General features: G+C 39.9%; 2 protein-coding genes across 3 annotated transcripts; both read left to right on the top strand.

Annotated features, from left to right (window-relative positions):
• Positions 1 to 2590: 2590 nt before the first annotated feature.
• On the top strand, positions 2591 to 11452 carry map3k7cl (map3k7 C-terminal like). The gene is made up of 5 exons (XM_020598664.1): positions 2591 to 2927; positions 3802 to 3883; positions 6481 to 6539; positions 7680 to 7795; positions 10071 to 11452. The coding sequence occupies exons 2-5, from the start codon at positions 3808 to 3810 to the stop codon at positions 10249 to 10251; spliced, it is 432 nt and encodes a 143-aa protein (XP_020454320.1). The 5' UTR covers positions 2591 to 2927; positions 3802 to 3807; the 3' UTR covers positions 10252 to 11452.
• Positions 11448 to 16967, top strand: bach1b (BTB and CNC homology 1, basic leucine zipper transcription factor 1 b). Of its 2 annotated transcripts, none has more exons than XM_020598663.1 (5): positions 11448 to 11611; positions 12259 to 12507; positions 13098 to 14603; positions 15538 to 15744; positions 15838 to 16967. In XM_020598663.1, the coding sequence occupies exons 2-5, from the start codon at positions 12268 to 12270 to the stop codon at positions 16177 to 16179; spliced, it is 2295 nt and encodes a 764-aa protein (XP_020454319.1). In that variant the 5' UTR covers positions 11448 to 11611; positions 12259 to 12267; the 3' UTR covers positions 16180 to 16967. The 2 variants fall into 2 exon arrangements, with proteins under 2 accessions (XP_020454319.1, XP_020454318.1); XM_020598662.1 differs by lacking the exon at positions 11448 to 11611 and adding an exon at positions 12003 to 12060.
• The last annotated feature ends 1578 nt before the right edge of the window (positions 16968 to 18545 follow it).

The raw sequence follows: 18545 nt of genomic DNA, 5'->3' as shown, positions 1-18545 counted from the left end.
GGATTCATTATTGATAATGTCAGGACTCTCCAAACTAACCTCTGATTCCCAGCTAATGAAATGACATTTCAAACAGGACAAGAGAGAGATGTAAATGGATATAAATACTTGGCAAATTACTAGAGCCAGAATTTTTGTTGTGAGATTTCTCAGTGGACTGTGTGTGCTTGTTTGTGTGTCTCCCAAGAGAATTGGACTGTGCTTTACTTAATCTCTTCATGTAATGAGTTTTCTCTTTTTTGGTATTCAGATTAATTCTGGGATTGGGCTCAGTCCAGTGTAATAATGTTTGGTTGTCTGTAATCTCCTAACCCCATAATTCTTAATCAAAACCAAAGGCAGTTTTTTAAATCATTATCTAATCCTTCATGAATGAGGCCATGAATTACAACTCTGACCTTGGCCTCCAGTATGACTGAGCAGGACCCTCCTCCTCTCTACTAATCTAAGATGACCTCACCTGAACACCTGATAAGAGAAACCTTTTCAGTGTAGTTTAAAGACATCAGACCAGGACTGTGGTGTCCAGTTCAAGCTCGAACTCAGTGAATGATCAGACAAAAGACTGTTAGCATACATTCAGGATTATGAATGATTATAAAATCACCTACAACACCCTTCTGTTGTTGCACAATACTTGTATGTTCACTCTTTTTTTTCACCCACACAAACCATTATTTCTTTTAGTCTTTAAACACAGCTCTCAACTTTGGTGGTGGACAAGTGAAGGAGAAATGGGAAGATGTAAACGAACAACAGCATTTGTCTGTTTGTGTTGTCAACATCAAAGATTATGACTCATACTTCTAGACCTCTTGCACAAATGAAGAGGATGCAATTGAGAGAAAAATCCAGTGAAAGTAGGAAAGAGGGATGGCTAAAGGAGCCCAATGTCTGACGCCCTAAACATGCCCAAAGTGGTCAGTATACTATCCTTTGTCAGTTCATTTTCAGGAAAGGTCAACAAAGTGCAGGAAGACTCAGCAGGGCTAAATTTGGAAAGGATAAATTTGACCAACTTGTTCTAAAGAACCAGCTGCATTGTAGGAATACATTTTACATCAGAAAGCACATGTACAATTCTTATAATCTTGAGGGATTTCTGCCTCTCTGTGCGTCTTGAACCACATATAAATCCCCTCGAACCTGTCAAGTCTGATTCATGTATCACTACACGAGGCTCTTTGCTGTACATACAAGTACTGAGGAATCCAATCTAAACTATGGCTTAACCATTGGCAGACGTTTGAGTGTGCCCCATCCATCACAATGAGATGAACAGTCTCGGGGACTGATAAGCCAGGTCTGTGTCAACAGCGTGTCAATGAAGACAAACGAGGAGGAGGAGGACTCTTGGAGGTGCAGACCATCATTTATCTCTGGGTTTCTTTAGCTCTCTATCTCCCTGTGTCTTCTACCATTTGAAAGCCTGGCTGTAAATAATTCAGGGAGGAATGCTGTCATCTGCCGGTGTGCAGGTGAAGTGGCCTTGTGGGTATAAAATGAGATCACAGCAGTAAATCAAAGCATGAGAAAACCCACAACAACATTGACAGTAATTCTTTCAGAGAACCGTAGGGCCTAATTTACGATACCTCTTGTTCTTTTAAAGCCATCCTCAAAGGCTTAAGGTCAGTTTAGCTTTATTATTATGATGATGTGTGGGGTCTATTATGTATTCTGGTCATAAACATTTATATCAGCCTATAAACAGACCAGATGGAGGGCAGCTTGTGACTCCACATCTAGTTCTCAAGTTGAGATGAAATATGTAGACTTATTTTTTGATGGTTTTTGGGAACTTTGGACACTTGTTGCTCTTCTGTAAAAACTATGTACAAAATATGGGCTTTTTATTATAAAAGCAAAACAGGCCTATTTTTGTCTTTGTGGTGTTGTATGTTTCACATAATCCAGTGGTTTGATATATGTTTTTAACCCATGAAGAAATACTTAATCATTCAGTTCCTCTGTCTGCAAGTAACAAATGTGTGGGATGGCTGTGCACTGGGGCTGATGATGGGTTTTACGTTTATTAAAAAATAATTGTAAAAATTGGAGGTCGACAAATCATGGCTTAGTCGAATCTCCAAAACCACTGGATCCAACATGTCCTGCAGCAGGTCTATATATTGCAACCCCCGGTGATGTCATAGACTTTAAAAGGCTTTCTTCAGAGCCACAAAAGTCATAACAACCGTTTTCACAGACTGGGCAGAGTCGTTGAAGTGCCCACATTATGTACGACAGTTGCCGCAAACTCCAATAAAGTACTGATTAAGTCTGTCACCTGCAATTAGGATGGTTTACCCTGTATCCATCCCCCACCCCCATCTCCCCAAAAAAACTACCCTCATAAGATAAACAGACACGAGGATACTATTTCTTTCGCAAGAGCTATTATGGCATTACATGTTCATTCTGAGCAACTGCCTCATTGCACAGCTATTGCAAAGCCTGAGACCATCCCAGCGGCATGACCGTGTCACTCATAACACTGGGCATTTTTGCGAGCTAAAGTCATGTCATCTGAGACATTTAATTGGACCCGGCTAGCCACGGGGGGACATCCTTCACTAGCTGCGCCCTGTTGTGTTGCTCTTCGCGCGTGGCTGCAGTCCGTGGACAACATGCCCATGCCCACGCAAGCTTGAGCTGCTGACTGACACTAGTGTAGTGGACGGCCTAACTATGGTGGAAAACGTCTGAATACTAAACAATATAGCTGGAGTCTCAAGAGGAAGGTGGGGGTCAACTTTTGGACAGATACTTGTGCCGTCGTTGCTGGATTTGCGTAAAGGCGCGACACTTAAGAGGCGAACTTTGCTTTTTCTGAAGAAACCTCGGCAGTGGAGTACACGACAGTATTGCGGACGATTATAAACTTTACTTTACGGAATTTCCTCGGTCTGTTCGTGCTGCTTCAGGTAACAATAACCTGTTGGCCCAGAAGGGTTCAGCTATCCATGTGTATTGGAGATAGTCTACATAAATGGGATATACTGCTTTCCATCATAATATAGGCTACTCCATTATCTGCTTACAATATGGGAACTGTTATTTCACTTACTAATACTGTAATATTTTATTATAACACGTTTTAATCAGTCATTGCAACATCAAAATGCCATCTTTCAGCTATTTCCAACAAACTAGACACACACACACAAAAAGGTGTTTGTTTGCTGGTTTAGAAGGTCATTTATCATGTGTGAGACAGAGGATTTGCCAAAGATGAAGCAGGCAAATGCCCTGATATAAAAAGCCTGCACCTTAACTGGAAGGGGCATGGCAAATCCCGACCCCAGACTCTATCTGTCAAAGCTCACTAATTATTTAATCCCACTGCCACTCCAAATGCATGATGAAACAGACTGCTGGCAGTGTGTGTGTGTGTGTGTGTTTGTGTTTGTAAGGCTCCAAATACTTTACAAGGTGTGGTTTAATCATATGCTTTATCAAAGGGTCTGCAGGTTTTTTCATTTCAGCTGAACCCTGCTGAGTTCATGCTATGATTAAAACCACAGTAATGTATTATTATTATTATTTTTACGTTATTATTATTAGTGGACAGTCAGTTTAAAGTCATATAGATTAATGACAGGAAATAATCACATTTAAGATCCTGGAAACTGATGTTTTAAATCATGGTAACCCTCTTAAATTATTAATAGATTATTAAAATGACTGCCAATATGCACTTGCTTGACTATTTGTGCCGTTAGTGAATCATCACTCATCTTTCATGAGATCCTTTTGATTGTGCTAACAGCTATGTTTTGTGCCTGTGGCTTCATGAAGGGATAAATGATCACCTCAACCAGAAGAGTGTCTCCTGATAAATCTGAAGTTAGAATCTCCTTCAGCCTTCAGGACACATCAGGTAAACACACTGCACACACACCCACATAGCCCATCCACACACAGTTTACAGTCACTTCGCACACACTTGTCTTACAGTATCAACTTAATTTAAATGTAGCTACACCTGTTACTCACTTTATTGTTTAGCACTTAAAGACGTCAGGAGCTCTACTTTCACTGCATTTCCAGTATGTGTGGAACACATGCACAGCATTCTTCCCACCAAAACATAGAAGGCACAATGTTCCCGGAGCAGCCCCCCGCCACACCCTATCACTTTAACAGTGTTTGTTCTCCTGTGCTGTAGCTGAGACAGGTGCTCTCTCTATTTCTGTAGGACCATAGTATATAAACTGTACATGCATGTGGGCAGCCATGCACTTGCAAAACGCACATATGCACTCTCACAAGCATGTGCAATATGCACAATTTACTTTGTCTATCCTTAACTCTTCCACATACACACCACATACGGTACACATTCAAAGGTCTACCCTACCAGTGTTAGGTGCTGTCAGTCAGGATATTTTACTACACTGGGGCCAGGCACTGGGATAGCAGCTGCAGCTATGCAATAGCAGAGTCAGGTTTCCCCTCTAATACTAACAGTGTCCTGCTGCCTGATTCACTGTTCAGCTTTTAGAACACTGGCTTATATTTATAAGCAGTTAACACTTCCAGTCCTGCTCCACCCTCTTCTGATCCCCTCTTGTCTTTTTCTTAGGAACTGAGATGAAGGGCTGCAGCAGAAACAACAAACTCAAATCCCCCACCACCAACACCCCTCACTGCTCACGTCTTCTTTTAGTTTCACATGTAGCTGTAGTTCCAGAGATATTCAGGCACAATGTGATGCTAACTTCCAAAATCAAATTTTGGATATTCCCCAGACAATCATGTTGTTGTCTCTTTGAGGTCATGTTTCTCAGCTGAGGACTGTCTACCCTCTGGGGATCATGCTCTAGGCCTTTTATGACTTTATGCCAGGCATGGTTATAACCCCTGACTGTGCCTAAGCATGGAAGTGTATATATTACTCATCATAATTGGCCCCATGTCTGCAGGCTGGCCCACTAATACTCCTGCTTTTAGAAGGTTGCATCATCCCAGGATTCTTCACAACTGTTCACCAACTCTAGAGGGACATTACTGGCAAGGCAGGAGCTGGTGTAGACAACATGCCCTGTTTTTGTCTGTCTGAGTCCTCCTCTGTCCAATACTCTACATCTGGCCTGTCTGTTCTTTCTGTCCCCTGTGGTTGTCTGTCTGCTCATGTAGCTGTCCCTCTGTATTCTTACCCTGCTTGTCTTTCAGTGTGACAGCTCATTACTGCTGTTCACTAAGGGGACATGGCTCATTTATAAGTGTAGCACTGTGTTGTTATGTTGTGGTGTCATGTAAGAGGCCCCTATACTGTTTCATTTTGGGCCGTTTTATGAGGCAGGGAAAGCCATTAAACCAACTGCCTGCAGCAGAAGTCCCTTGATTGTATATGAAGGGCATTCAGCAAATGATATTAATGTGAAACTATTATGACTGAGAAGTCATTATACAAATTGAATGTGGATATAGCAAAAGAAGCAGAGATTACTCTTCAAATAGGATCAGAATGTTTCCCTGCTTTTCTGGCAGCCAGTCATTAAGCATGCTATGAAAACCTACTTGCAGAGAGTTGAAAGTAATCAATCACAATGACTTTTAAGGCCAAAGAGAAACCTTTTTTACTAAAGTAATTACACAATACACATTGTCCTTCAATGGTAAAAAGATAAATTCTGATGTTCCAATGTTTTCAAAGAAGTCACTGTTTACAACGGCATCACCACAGGATTCTAACCTACATTTGACCAAATATGTATCTCACATAAGTTTTGGGTGTCTGGACACTGAAATGAATCAAAATCAAGTTCATCTGAAAACAAGTAGTGGTAAAATTCCTCGGGTACTGTAATTCGGTACAGTTTTGTGAAACTGTACTTATACTTAATAGGAGCATTTTAATCCTCAGCTGCTTTGTACGGTTATTTCATTACATTTCAGGGGGAAATATAACACTTTTTCACCCCACTAAAATGATCACACTACTGTAGCAACTAGTTACTTAAAACATGATGTTATACAAAACAATAATGTAAATCTCATTATGAGATATATTGTGATAGAATACTCAGTAGTAGGCTATATAAGATACTTAGCCTCACCATGATAAACAACAACATCAAAATGTCTTTGTTAATAATAACAAATAATATAAAATGTATACAGAAATAACACAACATTCTTAAAATTACCATTATGTATAATACTTTTTGTACATTTTGTTGCTAATGCTTGTGTCTATTTACTTAAGTAAAAATTAAAATGAGTGCGAGACTCTTGCTGTTAGTATTTTTACACTGTGCTGTTTGTAGTAATGCAAAACCATCAGAATTATACATTAAGCTGGTGGAATCACTGACCAATATACAACACTGCATTTTAATACTCCTGTGTCATAAGCTGTACTACACTATTGTTGTACTGTTTATTTATTGCTTTTAGTTCAACATTTTATAAATGACCTAACTATTTTGTTTTAGTATTTAGTTGTGATTGAAACGTGTTTTGTTGTAATAGATGCAAAAGATGGTGAGGACCTCTCTCAGACTTTCCCGGATCTTGAACAGCGATTGCAGGTATTCAGTACAAACTGTAGCATCCCGGTACAGTGAATACATATGTTGTGACAGAGCAGCACATGGGAGGAGAGGCGGAGTACAGAAGAGAAGTGATGGTAAAGAACAGCATGGAAAAAAAAAGGAAAATCTAAAATCCAGCTACACTCTTTAAAAAATGCTATTCACGTGTGGCATTTCATGCCTGGCTCTGTTTTGTGGTTAGAGGGAAATGTATATTTTTTGACAGCTAATCAAAAAAGACAATGCTGATGGGTTCCCCCTTTTAAAAGCATTTTGATTCTTAATATTTTTGTTTACTACTGCTATCATTATTGCTCTTTCCAACAACTAAGTCACATGTGAATGCTAAACACAGAAGTCGTTCTAGGAATCACTATCTTAAAAAAATGAGTGGATCAGAACTATTCATCTAAGGGTTCTTTCTGTTTAGGATTTAAACTGCATGTCTATATAAATAGAAGCTTGGGTTTAGTCTATCCACAAGTCAGTGTTTTCACTGTGTGCTCACTTTAAGCGTTGTCATTGAATTATCCTTTAACAAGTGCCGGTGCCAGGGTCAGTGCCAGGTGCATGCTGGTTTAGAGTATCAATTGAGAACAGCAGTGGCAGGCCAATAATGATAGCTGCTTTCTAATGACTTTGGCATGACTTGAACATGACACCTTTTGATCTGGAGTCAGACACACCACTATTGTGCCACAAGGCCTCCACTTTATGAAACAGAGCATTTATTAGTCTCATGAAAGTTATATGGATTTAAATCAGCTTTTTTCCTCAAACACATTAGCAAGAAAATGGTAATTTACTATAGCTATGACAGTTAATGACAGAAAATACTCTGAAGTTGTGACCTTGGACTCTGGGAAATTATGATGGACATTTTGACATTTTGATGTTTTTCCAGATTGGTCATTAAATAATAACCGATTAATTAGCAATGGCAATGTTTCATTGATCTGCAGCTGTTGAATGTATAAAAAAGGAAGGTAAAGTGAAGAGCCATAGGTCCAAGTTTGAACATGCGGTATTGTTGCTTGAATGATGTGATAGTTCTCTTAATCAACAGTTTAAAATTGCCCTAAACTAATATTGCATCTCTCTAATGTCACATATCCTTTTCTGTCTAACCTCTTACAGCCAGTGCCCCCCTGTGTGTCTCTGAGAGAGAGCGTTCAGGTGTACAAGGAACACTGCAGGATGGCGAGAGAGTTCCACCAGGTCAAACATGAGATTGCTGTGCTTGAGGACCGCAAGTAAGGCCCTAAACAATTTACCCCCATATTTACTGGCTCCAAAAATTCATTTGTTAAAATATTATGTTATGGTGTGCTGGTAGCTTGACTCCAGATCAGAGAGCTGTGTGTTTAAATCATGCCAGGGTCACTACTTGGACCAGCAAAGGTTTATGTACTAGTACAGTATGTCTGTAGTGTTTATGGTCAGAGACTCCATGTACAGTAATTCATTAGGAAAAGCTGACACTATCATTAAATTATTTCTTAGATGGTTACATTTTCCATTGAACGCCATTGAATTACACAAATTCAAGGAATCCAAATGAGAATTTGTTAATATAATAATAACTTTTTGTAACATAGGTGCATGTTTGGAACTTAAAATTATTTGGTTTCTGACTCCCACTAGCGCCAACACTTGTATAGGACAGCAAAACGTCCACTAGATGGCACATGTTAAAAGCTTCCTTACAGCATTTAGCACATGACCTAGAGAGCAGTTCCATTAAGATGATATTTGAGCAGCTGGTAATGCATGGCTTTGATTTCAGATGTATTTTTATTATTTATATTATTTTTAAATTAGGCACCAGCCATGGTGATATATAAAGGAAGGGTGTGGATGTGAAGGTTAGTCTGTGCACTGGATTACTTGGTTGCTTGATTCTGAATCATATTTGGGTAAAATTGCACCTTAACTACGTTAATTGTCAGATGAAGTTGAGGGAGACTTGCTGTAAGCTCAAGTGCACATATGGTACTGCGTATTCTTGCACATAAGCAGTGGTGTATAACACGCACGCAGTGCACACTGTCCCCCGTGTCCTCAGCACCTGTGGGTGGTCTTAGCAAGGGGATTTTCAAGGACCTTTGCTATTTCCCCACCACACCTACACACGTACACACAAAATCCACACCACTTGGAAGCTCTTAAATAGAGAACAGACTCTGATGGGTTGAGTATAGCCTTTAGTTCAGATAAGAACACGATGAGTCAAAAGCTTTTGGTTCTGTTTTCTCACACTAATGCCAGAATCCATGGATACGTACAGAAAGAGACAAACATTTCTAGTAAACTGAGACACAAGTTGTCACTAGTGAAAGCAATACCACAAAATGTACTTTTACTCAAATGCTGAAAACAGGATATAAGATATTAGTGATACTGAACAACACAATGAGAAGTTAGTTTTTTTTATTGAATCAGTCAGAATTGAAACAAGTTCATAGTGTAGTACTGATCTGTATATTAACTTTTAACTCATAAAGCCTTCCAGCTATTACAGAATTCTACTAACATAAAGACAAATATTGACATTACTGAACCTCCATGATGCAAAGAGTTTACACCAGAAATGGGCCCACTGTGAAGGACCTGTAAAAACACTACTTTTCTGAAACATATACGGGCAATCGGGCTTTCAGCTGATGTGATTCAGGTCTGTAGAACTACAGGGTCTGTAAGCTGTAAACTGACCGAACCTGTCACTTTTTATTTACAATTTTTCACCGTATCACTTCTAAAACATGTAATAAATGTATCTGGTATCTGAAGAGCCTCTTTGCTGCTTTCTCAGTGTGTGGGCACATGTGTGGGACATGGTTTTTGGCTACATGCATTCAACATTCTCTTTCATAAAGCCTGGAATTAAGAGTGTGAACCCTGCAACTATTTTTTAATTATTAAGCCTCTCTTTATAGCCAATGTTAATGTATTATGTGCATCTGTACATCTTTGACTGATGACATTTAGTGAAAATTCTGATGCACAAAAGGCACCAATCTGTAGCTGTTTTTCATTAGATACTATGCTTATCTACTTAAAAATAAAGAAAAATTCTGATTATCTGGAATATTATATTGTATTTGGCTGTGCATTATTATTTACTAATACTAGAGTGGATAGCTTTGTTGCCTGACAACAAGCGGGATCAGTTTCTTCTAAGTACAAACCTTCCAGTAAGTTTGCATTGATTCCAGAGTTATTTTGGTCCTTGTGGTTTCCTCCTACATTGCTTAAACCACACAGCTGGAGACTCATGCTCATGAGTATGAATGTGAGTGATAGTCTGGAAATATGTCTTTCTCTGAAATGGGAACTTGTTATGTTCCCCCTGCTGTCTTCTGGCACACTCTCCAGTTTTTCCCCCCCTCCATTTTTTTTTATAACTGGTAAAACAGGAATAGTCAAGCCAATATTTTAGAGAAATTATTCATTTTGAAAGGGTGTTTCTTAAATTAAAATAAAAATTTGCGCCTGCTGTAAAAATTTTGATCTCACTCATCCATGCAGGCGTAAGCTGCTAGCAGAGCTGGTAGAGGATGAGCAGGTTGCCGTGGAGATCGCCCGTTTAGAGGAGGAGTTTCTGCGTCTAACAGAGGAGAACCGCAACTTGGTGACTGTCCACAACGAGCGCACTCAGCAGCTGGAGAGGCTCTGCCTGCCCAATCAAACAAGGCAGGATTCCTCGTGACCTCTGACCTCCGCAGAACTTGAGACCTCCAGACATCCAGCTGATACCAACCAGAAAGAAAAACTCAGCAAGTGCTCACTGGCGAAATTACAGTCGGTGAATCATTTAATTACCAACAAAGGCACTGTGTTTATTCATGTCTGAGTCATTTGTTTGAGACTTACTGTCATCATCAGTGTGAAGTTGTTACAGTGATCTACCAAGCTATGACACAAGGCCACTTTTCTGAGTACTCTTCTGTTATGTTGCAGAACTTTGCTGGTTGCCATTGCAATACCTCACAGCATGTATTCATATCATGTCAGCTGTTGTGAATCTGACCAGATGTTCTAATATTTGTCTCAGGTCCTGTGGAGACTCAGATCTTTTAATTAACTGAGGTTTGTGGAGGGAGCGCAGGGTGGTATGATGTGGTCCAAATGTTGTATTTTGAGGAGTATTCCCCCTCTTTCTTCCTCTCTGCCACCCCAAGTCTGTTTTGGTGAAAAGGAAAAGTGATGAGTGTTTAACCCAGTGTTAGGGATCGGGGAACTACAGCTGTTCATGCCAAACAGCAAAATAATGAGTGATTTTACAATACCTATTTGCTGCGACACAAAAGCGTTGTATATTTTTGATGCAATATGTCTCAGTCACCTGTAGAAGGGGAAGTATACAACAAGACACAAGCTGTTGCTTAAAGTTCTCATCTAACAATAAAATGCATTTTATTTTAACACCAGCATCAGTTCCTTACTGTAGTTTCATTTCTCCAGGCTGCTGCTGTTGTGTTTACTGTGTGTTATCATAATATTGCGGCACTTACATGGAAAAGGGAACTAGATTGTCTTTCTTCATGAGGAGATTAGCTCATTCTGGACATATGAAGCAGTCACCTGATTGGCCAGCTTCAGTCTGGAGCCCCTCTTCCTCCTTCAATACATGTGACACTGGCAAACAGTTCTTTGTAGTGATTATTATTCCACCCTGTTATACTTTACTTCCTGATAGCTCAGCTTTTAATGCATGATTTTTTTTTTTATACAAGTCACTTTTTCATTGCACCATTTTTATGGCAATGTGAATGTTCCTCTATGTGCTGGTACTACTTTACAGTTGTTAACCTATGGTTTCTCTGCTAGCAGGGCATGGTCTCTCTCTCTCTTTCTCTCTCTTTCTCTCTCTCTCTCTCTCTCTCTCTCTCCGTCTCCCTCTCTCTCTCTCTGACGGACATTTCACACACACAGCAAAGAATGCTTAAACTGAGCTAGCAGAAGGATTAGCTGCTACCTGGAAAAACAACAACCCATGAGAAGATGGGGACCTACTGAGAAATATTAACCCTTAAATTAACATAACAGCCTCCCTCTCCTCACAACAGGTCAGTTTAATTTGTTTATTCACTCTGTTTTTACACAACTTTTTCTCATCTTCACCTGCAGTTTGCTGAGTAAGTTTACTTTGAATCTAGAGGTACAGACGTCAGATAAAACTCTAGGTTTACTTTCCTAATTTTTACCAACTTTTGAAATGTATTCTGGGTAAATCTACAAAAGGATTTTCCGGGAAAAGCTTGTTGGTTTACTTGATAAATTCAAGGGTGGGATTGTTATGGACGGGAAAACTGCTTGCTCATCCTTTATCCACAGGAGTGCATGAGTCAGCGCTTGCTCTGTTACACCCAGAGCTGTTGCAACACACACACACACACACACACACACACTCCCTCTATCCCTCCCTCCTTCTCACATACTAGCACACAGACTGTATGACTGAGTCAAGCTCAGTTCTTAGTTTGTAACTGGGGTGAGATAAGACCTTCTGCAAAGGGTACGTAGTCTGGTTGGACAGCATTCCATTTAGAAATAATCATGTTGGGACTTTATTTTAACCTCTAAGAAACTTGGATATATAAAGTCAGCTGTGGAAGATAGGCTGTTTTCTCACTATGTTCATATACAACTTTTTACAGTATGTCTTGTGATAGAAGGGAACTGTAAGAGTGTTTGTGTTTTTGTGTACATGTAGGTGTCCCTGATGGCCGTGTCTGCTTCCCGGTCCTCTGTGTTTACGTTTGAGTCCACAGTGCATTCCTCCCATGTGCTACGCTGCCTGGATGAGCAGCGTTGGCAGGACACATTGTGTGATATTACAGTGGTGGTGGAGGGCCAGAGTTTCAGAGCCCACCGCTCAGTACTCGCTTCCTGTTGTGAGTACTTCACACACAGGATCTCCTCTCTCTCACAGGATGGCGCAATCATCACTCTGCCACAAGAGGTGAGATGTCACCTCACAATGCCGTACAAATAACCTCTCAGTAACAAAGCTGCTGGTTTAACATACTGTAGGAAATTTATTTTATTTACTTGGGTAATTGTTTGTGCTGTTTAACCATATCTAGTCAAAATGCAGAAGGGTTATTGTACTTTACTACTTACTTTATTCTTATCAACCTAAAAATATTTGTGATTTTCAGTGGTTTTCACTCTGCCACCAGTAGAGAGATCCATGTAGGATATATAATACTGTATATATATAAAATGCCAAAATGAATTTCAGCAGGGCTTTGTGGGAAGTTAAGAAAAAAAAACAAGAAGTGTCTGACCTGTCTGACTGTCAGCATTTCTGAATTTTTTTACTGTTTTAGCAGATCTCTTATCTTATTTACTTTTATCCTTACTTCAACTTAAGAAGCTGCTAAAGTCACAGAAAAGTGAAGTCCTGGAAATCTGGGCTTTACTATATGTTCCTTGGGCATACATTATTATATGCACTGATTATCTGACAGAATATATAATAAAATTACCTCCTGCTGTCATTGAGAATAAACTAATTAGCTCATATATGGCATTTGCCCTTTTTCACAGGTGACAGTCGCTGGCTTTGAACCCTTGCTGAACTTTGCCTACACATCCAAGCTACTCTTTAAGAAAGATGACGTCTTAGAAATACGTAACTCAGCTTCCATTCTTGGTTTCAGAGACCTAGATGAGGGATGCTTTGATTTCCTGCTCCCTAAGTTCTTCTCCAGCAGCAAGGGCTCTGCGGCTTTTCCCAGAAAGATCTGCTGTAAGAAAAAATGCAAAAGGCAATTATCAAAAGAAAACTATGGCATAGACTCTGAAGATATATTGTTGGATGAGAAAGAAGTAAAACCAGTTGCTGACTCGTCATCTCAACAGGAAGTGGCTTCGCTCTGTAACAACTCAGTGAACAGCAAAATGGGAAGTCAGAACAGTACAGACACCCTGATACCTGTAGCAGAAGACACAAATGATGTTTTTATACAGTGTCCAAAGTATCGCAAGTTCCAGCTGGCTTGTGGGAAGGAAAGTTGTCCCATAGCAAAAAGTCTGAACAATCCCGTAACAGTAATCAGGAGAGACTATGACCTATCCTGCTTACCCTTCTCCAGCAGCACGAAGAGTAAGAATGAAACTGAGGTTGAATTCCCTGGAAATTCAACTTCAGATTCCACCACACAGATGCAAAGGGAACCTAATGAGCCACGGAAGACTGAAATACATGACAAGAAAACAGAGGATGCCATAGACGGAGGGGAGGTTCATATGGTTACAAATGATGAAAAAGAGGGAAAATTGAATGAGAAGGAAAGAGAGATTGATATTATGAGAAAGGAAGAAGAAATGGAGCACACAGCTGGAGTCAGTTCATCAGCAAGATCTAATGTTAAGGCAGTCTCGTTGGGGCCCAGCAGAGGGTTGTGTATAAGGTCACCTGGGTTAGTACTGGCTCACTGTCCTCCGAGGGCCTTAACCAAGGACTCTGTAATCACGAAGTCTCTGGACCAAGAGGGATTTGTCACTGACTCTAAAAAGGACAAGAAAACAAGGGATTCTGGTTTACAAGAATCAGTGTCCATTCAGCAAAAGGAAGAGGAACAGACAGAAAATGAGGTGGAAAGGGCAGATCATGCCTGTCGTGAAGGAGGGAAAAGCGGACAAACAGGCACCATGGAGAGAGTTGCCCTGCTAACAAATAATACCAGACCGAGGGACATTATGGAAAGGGAGGTGGCTGAGAACCTGGCAATGCAGCAGTGGTCTGATGTGGGCTTGTCTCAGCCAAACTTCCAGGACCCTGATGCAGGAATTCCCTCTGACACTGGGAGTGGACAGGTGCAAAGCACATCTTTAGAGTGGCTGAAGTTCCACGTAAACCTCGGCTCCAGCTCCTGCCCATTTTTCCAGGATTTGGACCAAAGCAAATGTTTATGGAAGGGATCAGGGCTGGCTGAGAGCGAGGGGGCTTCTCAGTCCGGTGTGTCATCCTTTAACTCAGGGGAGGACGGAGACTCAGAGACAGAAACAGAAGGAGAGAGTGAGTCCTACACAAGAGAGAGGGCCAGGCAGGTGAGCAGCTGAATTATGAGTCAAGTCTCAACCAAGTCCTCCTGCCACCTAACTGTAGTTCATGTACTGTAGTTCTGAAATGAACCCGCAAATTCACCCTACCTGTAGATTATTTCAATAGTCTTGTTTTAGATAAGAGCTTCAGGTACATTATAGCAGATGCATATGGGCGTTTGCATTCATGTAACAGAGAGTAGGATCACTGCAGTGGCAAGTTAATTATTAATTTGATCAGAGTTTAACTCAGCGGAACTTGACACCTCGACCTGTTGAGTTAGCACGACCTACAGGCAACACAAACAACAGGGCACAGTTCAGGCTGAGTATTTACAGTAGATTTGGGTGGAAGTATGAACAGCGAGTATACAGTATAAGCAAAGATAAGGTCAATGCAAGGGGGGAAAGTGGTTAGAATTACACGAGATAAAACACACTCTTAGAGTTTACACTGCTCCAGTAAACTGGTGAGTGTAGATTTCCTGTCACACATTTGCAGCAGCAGTAAACCAATACCTGAGCTCTGGTTTCAGCTCCGTGTTAATAATTAACTGCTTTGTTTAAAATAAAAACCATCTCAGCTCCAAATCCAATTTGACTTTTTCTTAACTATTTTCCTTTTGCCCATTTATTCCACACAGATTTTTATCATTAAAATGTGGAATTGAAATGTTGAGTATTTCTTATATAAGAAAATCAGACATTTTTTTGCTGCTCTGAAGTGTATGTGCACTATATTGCAGGTTATCTGAGTGCCTTCAGTCTCGCCAATGTGATTCAGCAAAACATACATTTTTAATAATCTAGTCTTCCTCACGTGAAAAAAAAAAATCAATACAAAAAGCATGAACTTTGGCTCCATCTGTCAATAAGCTTTTTTCTTTATTGATAAACTCTGTTTTGCTTGTGTAATTTTTATTTTTTGGGGTGTCCTCAGGTGCAGTTGCCATTCTCTGTAGACTGGATTGTGAATCTGAGCAGAAATGACTTCCAGCAGCTGCTGAGGCAACAGGTCCTTACGCACGAACAGCTGGAGTTTGTCCAAGATATGAGACGACGCAGCAAAAACCGCCTGGCTGCTCAGCGTTGCCGGAAGAGGAAACTAGATTGCATACACAATCTGCAATGTGAAATCCACAAACTGGTAAAAATTGTTTTTAAGTCAGTTCCTTTTTATAAACCCGCTTGTTTACAATCATGTTAATCGGTTTGTGTGTACTGCATGTGTATGTCACAGAAGACAGAGAGGGAGAAGTTAATGATGGAGAAGAGCCAGCTCAGCCAGCAGAAGCTGAAAACATGTCACAGTGTCTCTACTTTATGTCAGAGGGTCTGCAACGAGGCCAACCTTCAGCCAGAGCAGCTCCAGGTGTTAGCCAAGTACACCTCCCCAGAATGCCCCCTGTCCTCTCTCTTTACTCACCTAGACGCGTTCTTTTTACAGCCTGAGTTCTCATTCCAGCCCCAGATTTCATTCTCGGCTTGTCCTCTGGGCCTTGATAGGTATATGATGCCTGAGGAAGCTTCATCGAGCTCCAGGAGGGACACAGTCACAGGAGATGATCGGCATTCGCTTTAGATCCAGTACACATTCAGTACTGCAAGTTTGTTTTCTGGTTTCTGGTGAAACAAATCAACACAGCCAGAGTGAATGCAAAAAATTTTAGCAATGAGACAATCACAACTTTAATCTCAAAGCACTGGGACAACAGTGTTTTCTATATTTGTATTATATTTGCTTCAATGCTTGATTTCCTCAGGGTGACTAAAATTATCCAGATATAGTACATAAACTTTAATTATTTAAAAAAAGACATTTTGATAATAAAATTCTCAGGTGCTAGCAGGAAAATTCAGCACACGTTGCAGACAGTGTTGCTGCTGCTCCTGCCATATAGAAGGCAACACACCACAGCATTTTGCACCTAAACCAATCATCTGAAAAAAAAGACTTAAAATAATGTTTACCTTCTAATATTTTTGACTGTCATTGTTGTTTCCTTCCCTCAGCTGACCACACCTCTTCTTGGCTGTGTATGGCACAGTACACACTTTGTCTTACTAAAAGGGACCTGGCATATTTTACTAAAGCTATTTTAAAGTGCTTTGTAATTGCACCTCAGCAGTACAAAGTATAATTTTAGGAGAGACGCTGCCTTGATTATCTTATATTTAACACTCTTATCTAAATTACTGTCAAAGGTTCAAATGAGCAATGTAGCAGCAACCAACTTTATTTTGTGCGTCATAGCTACAACCAACAGCACAAATCTTTATTTTGTTGTTTTTTTTTTTGTGGATCCCATGCATTGATTTGTTTTTATGTAGCTTTTCTTGTTGACTTTCACCTATTTTCTAATTAATTAGATGTTTAGATACATTTTTTCAGTTTTGTTTTCTGTACAATAATCATCACAGTGCCGCTGGTTTGTGAGTACAACACAAAACTAATAACACTGTAAACAGAAAGAAAACATGTATTCAATGAGTTTAAGAGAAACTGCTGAGTAATCACTTTGCATTTTTAAGACAGTGGGGTTTAAAGATGTTAGGATGCTAAGTGGTGGTTAATGATATTCATGTCATAATTGCTTTTCTTTTTTTTTTTTTGGTCCCACCAAGCTAGCCTGGGAGGAGATGAGAAAAAACAATCCATGGATGAAAAAAAGCAAGACTTTGCAAAATCTCGCAAAAGTATTCTCAGTAGTTCACATATGTGTCTGCAAAGTCTTGCATCTTTTTTTTATCCCCCTCATATTGTATGTCCCCTGCTGGGCTCCGTACCAAGCTGACTGCAGACTAATGCGTGACCATGCTGGTGCATATCGCCCTCTAGTGGCAGCGCATGTACAATCAGAGACGAGCTGCACAACAGTATGCTGTATAAATTGCTTTATTTTTTGTGCAGGGAAATGAGTATACCTGTCTTTGACAATGTTCAAATGGATTGCTGCATTTTAAGCAAAAGGGAAACAGAAATAATCACCAATGAAAAAGAATCACCAAGTATGAAGATGATTCATTCAATGCAGTGTTACTGCAAAACAATTAGTAAGGTTAGTGAGATATAAATCTGTCAGTGTGAGTAATAAAGCTCACAAGGCCTTCAGAGGACTCATCGTTCAACCTGGATGAACATAATGATTTAATACTGCACTTAGTCTTAAAGCTTTCACTTTTCTCTACCTTTGTTTAGCTTTGCTTTACTTTTAGAGCTTCTCTTTCTTTTCATTTTTTTCAAAGACTGTTTTTATGTCTTCGTTTTCATTAACATGAGCAAACACAATGTAACAGTCTCCAGATGATTACAAAATTATACTAGGATCTGCAAATCACAGCAATGTTGGTCGTTTTCACTGATTATTCATGACTGTTGGAGGAGAGGGGGTTGCTCAGTGAGATCAAGCAGGTTAATATAACCCGAAGGATGCTGCATAGGAACCCAGATTCGCTGAGGCCCAAGGGTTAAAAGATGAAAGTTGCTGAAGGAGAGGAGGTAATTTACCTTTGAAAATATATCTTCATGTTCACATGCCATGACTAAGTTTCAAATCCAGTAATTCTCAAGCATGTACAGTTCACTTCAGAGTCTGTGTGTGTTTCTGTATGTACACCTAACATGGATTATCTTTTTGAGTTTTCTTTAGAAATCCAGCATCATAGAAAATGCACGATCTAAGTCAGTTCTACAGTATGTCACTTTATTAGGCAATAACAGTCCAGTTAGAAGAATTTGAAATTAAGGAGTGATAGGCATATTTACACCAGTGGAAATAAACAATCATTTCATTTTGAAGTTGAAAAATGAAAGTAAATAAAATGCCTGCAGTGTGACTAACGTTCCAGTAGATGGCACCACATAAGCAGTTGCTGATGGTGAGAACGTGAAATATACTGTACCTGATCAAATCAGATCAAGTCTCTTCTATCATCTGAGGTCTTCTA

This window comes from Monopterus albus, unplaced genomic scaffold, assembly GCF_001952655.1.
Source record: "Monopterus albus unplaced genomic scaffold, M_albus_1.0 scaffold38.1, whole genome shotgun sequence".
Classification (NCBI taxonomy): Eukaryota; Metazoa; Chordata; class Actinopteri; order Synbranchiformes; family Synbranchidae; genus Monopterus; species Monopterus albus.
This window is presented reverse-complemented; position numbering and strand designations above follow the sequence as displayed.

Bases quoted from the DNA above. Each gene is read 5' to 3' on its own strand.
- map3k7cl (XM_020598664.1), top strand. From the start codon at position 3,808: ATGATCACCTCAACCAGAAGAGTGTCTCCTGATAAATCTGAAGTTAGA. The intron at 3,884-6,480 runs GTAAACACACTG...TTGTTGTAATAG, and splicing joins CAGCCTTCAGGACACATCAG to ATGCAAAAGATGGTGAGGAC. The intron at 7,796-10,070 runs GTAAGGCCCTAA...TCATCCATGCAG, and splicing joins GCTGTGCTTGAGGACCGCAA to GCGTAAGCTGCTAGCAGAGC.
- bach1b (XM_020598663.1), top strand. From the start codon at position 12,268: ATGGCCGTGTCTGCTTCCCGGTCCTCTGTGTTTACGTTTGAGTCCACA. The intron at 14,604-15,537 runs GTGAGCAGCTGA...GGGTGTCCTCAG, and splicing joins CAAGAGAGAGGGCCAGGCAG to GTGCAGTTGCCATTCTCTGT. The intron at 15,745-15,837 runs GTAAAAATTGTT...TGTATGTCACAG, and splicing joins AATGTGAAATCCACAAACTG to AAGACAGAGAGGGAGAAGTT.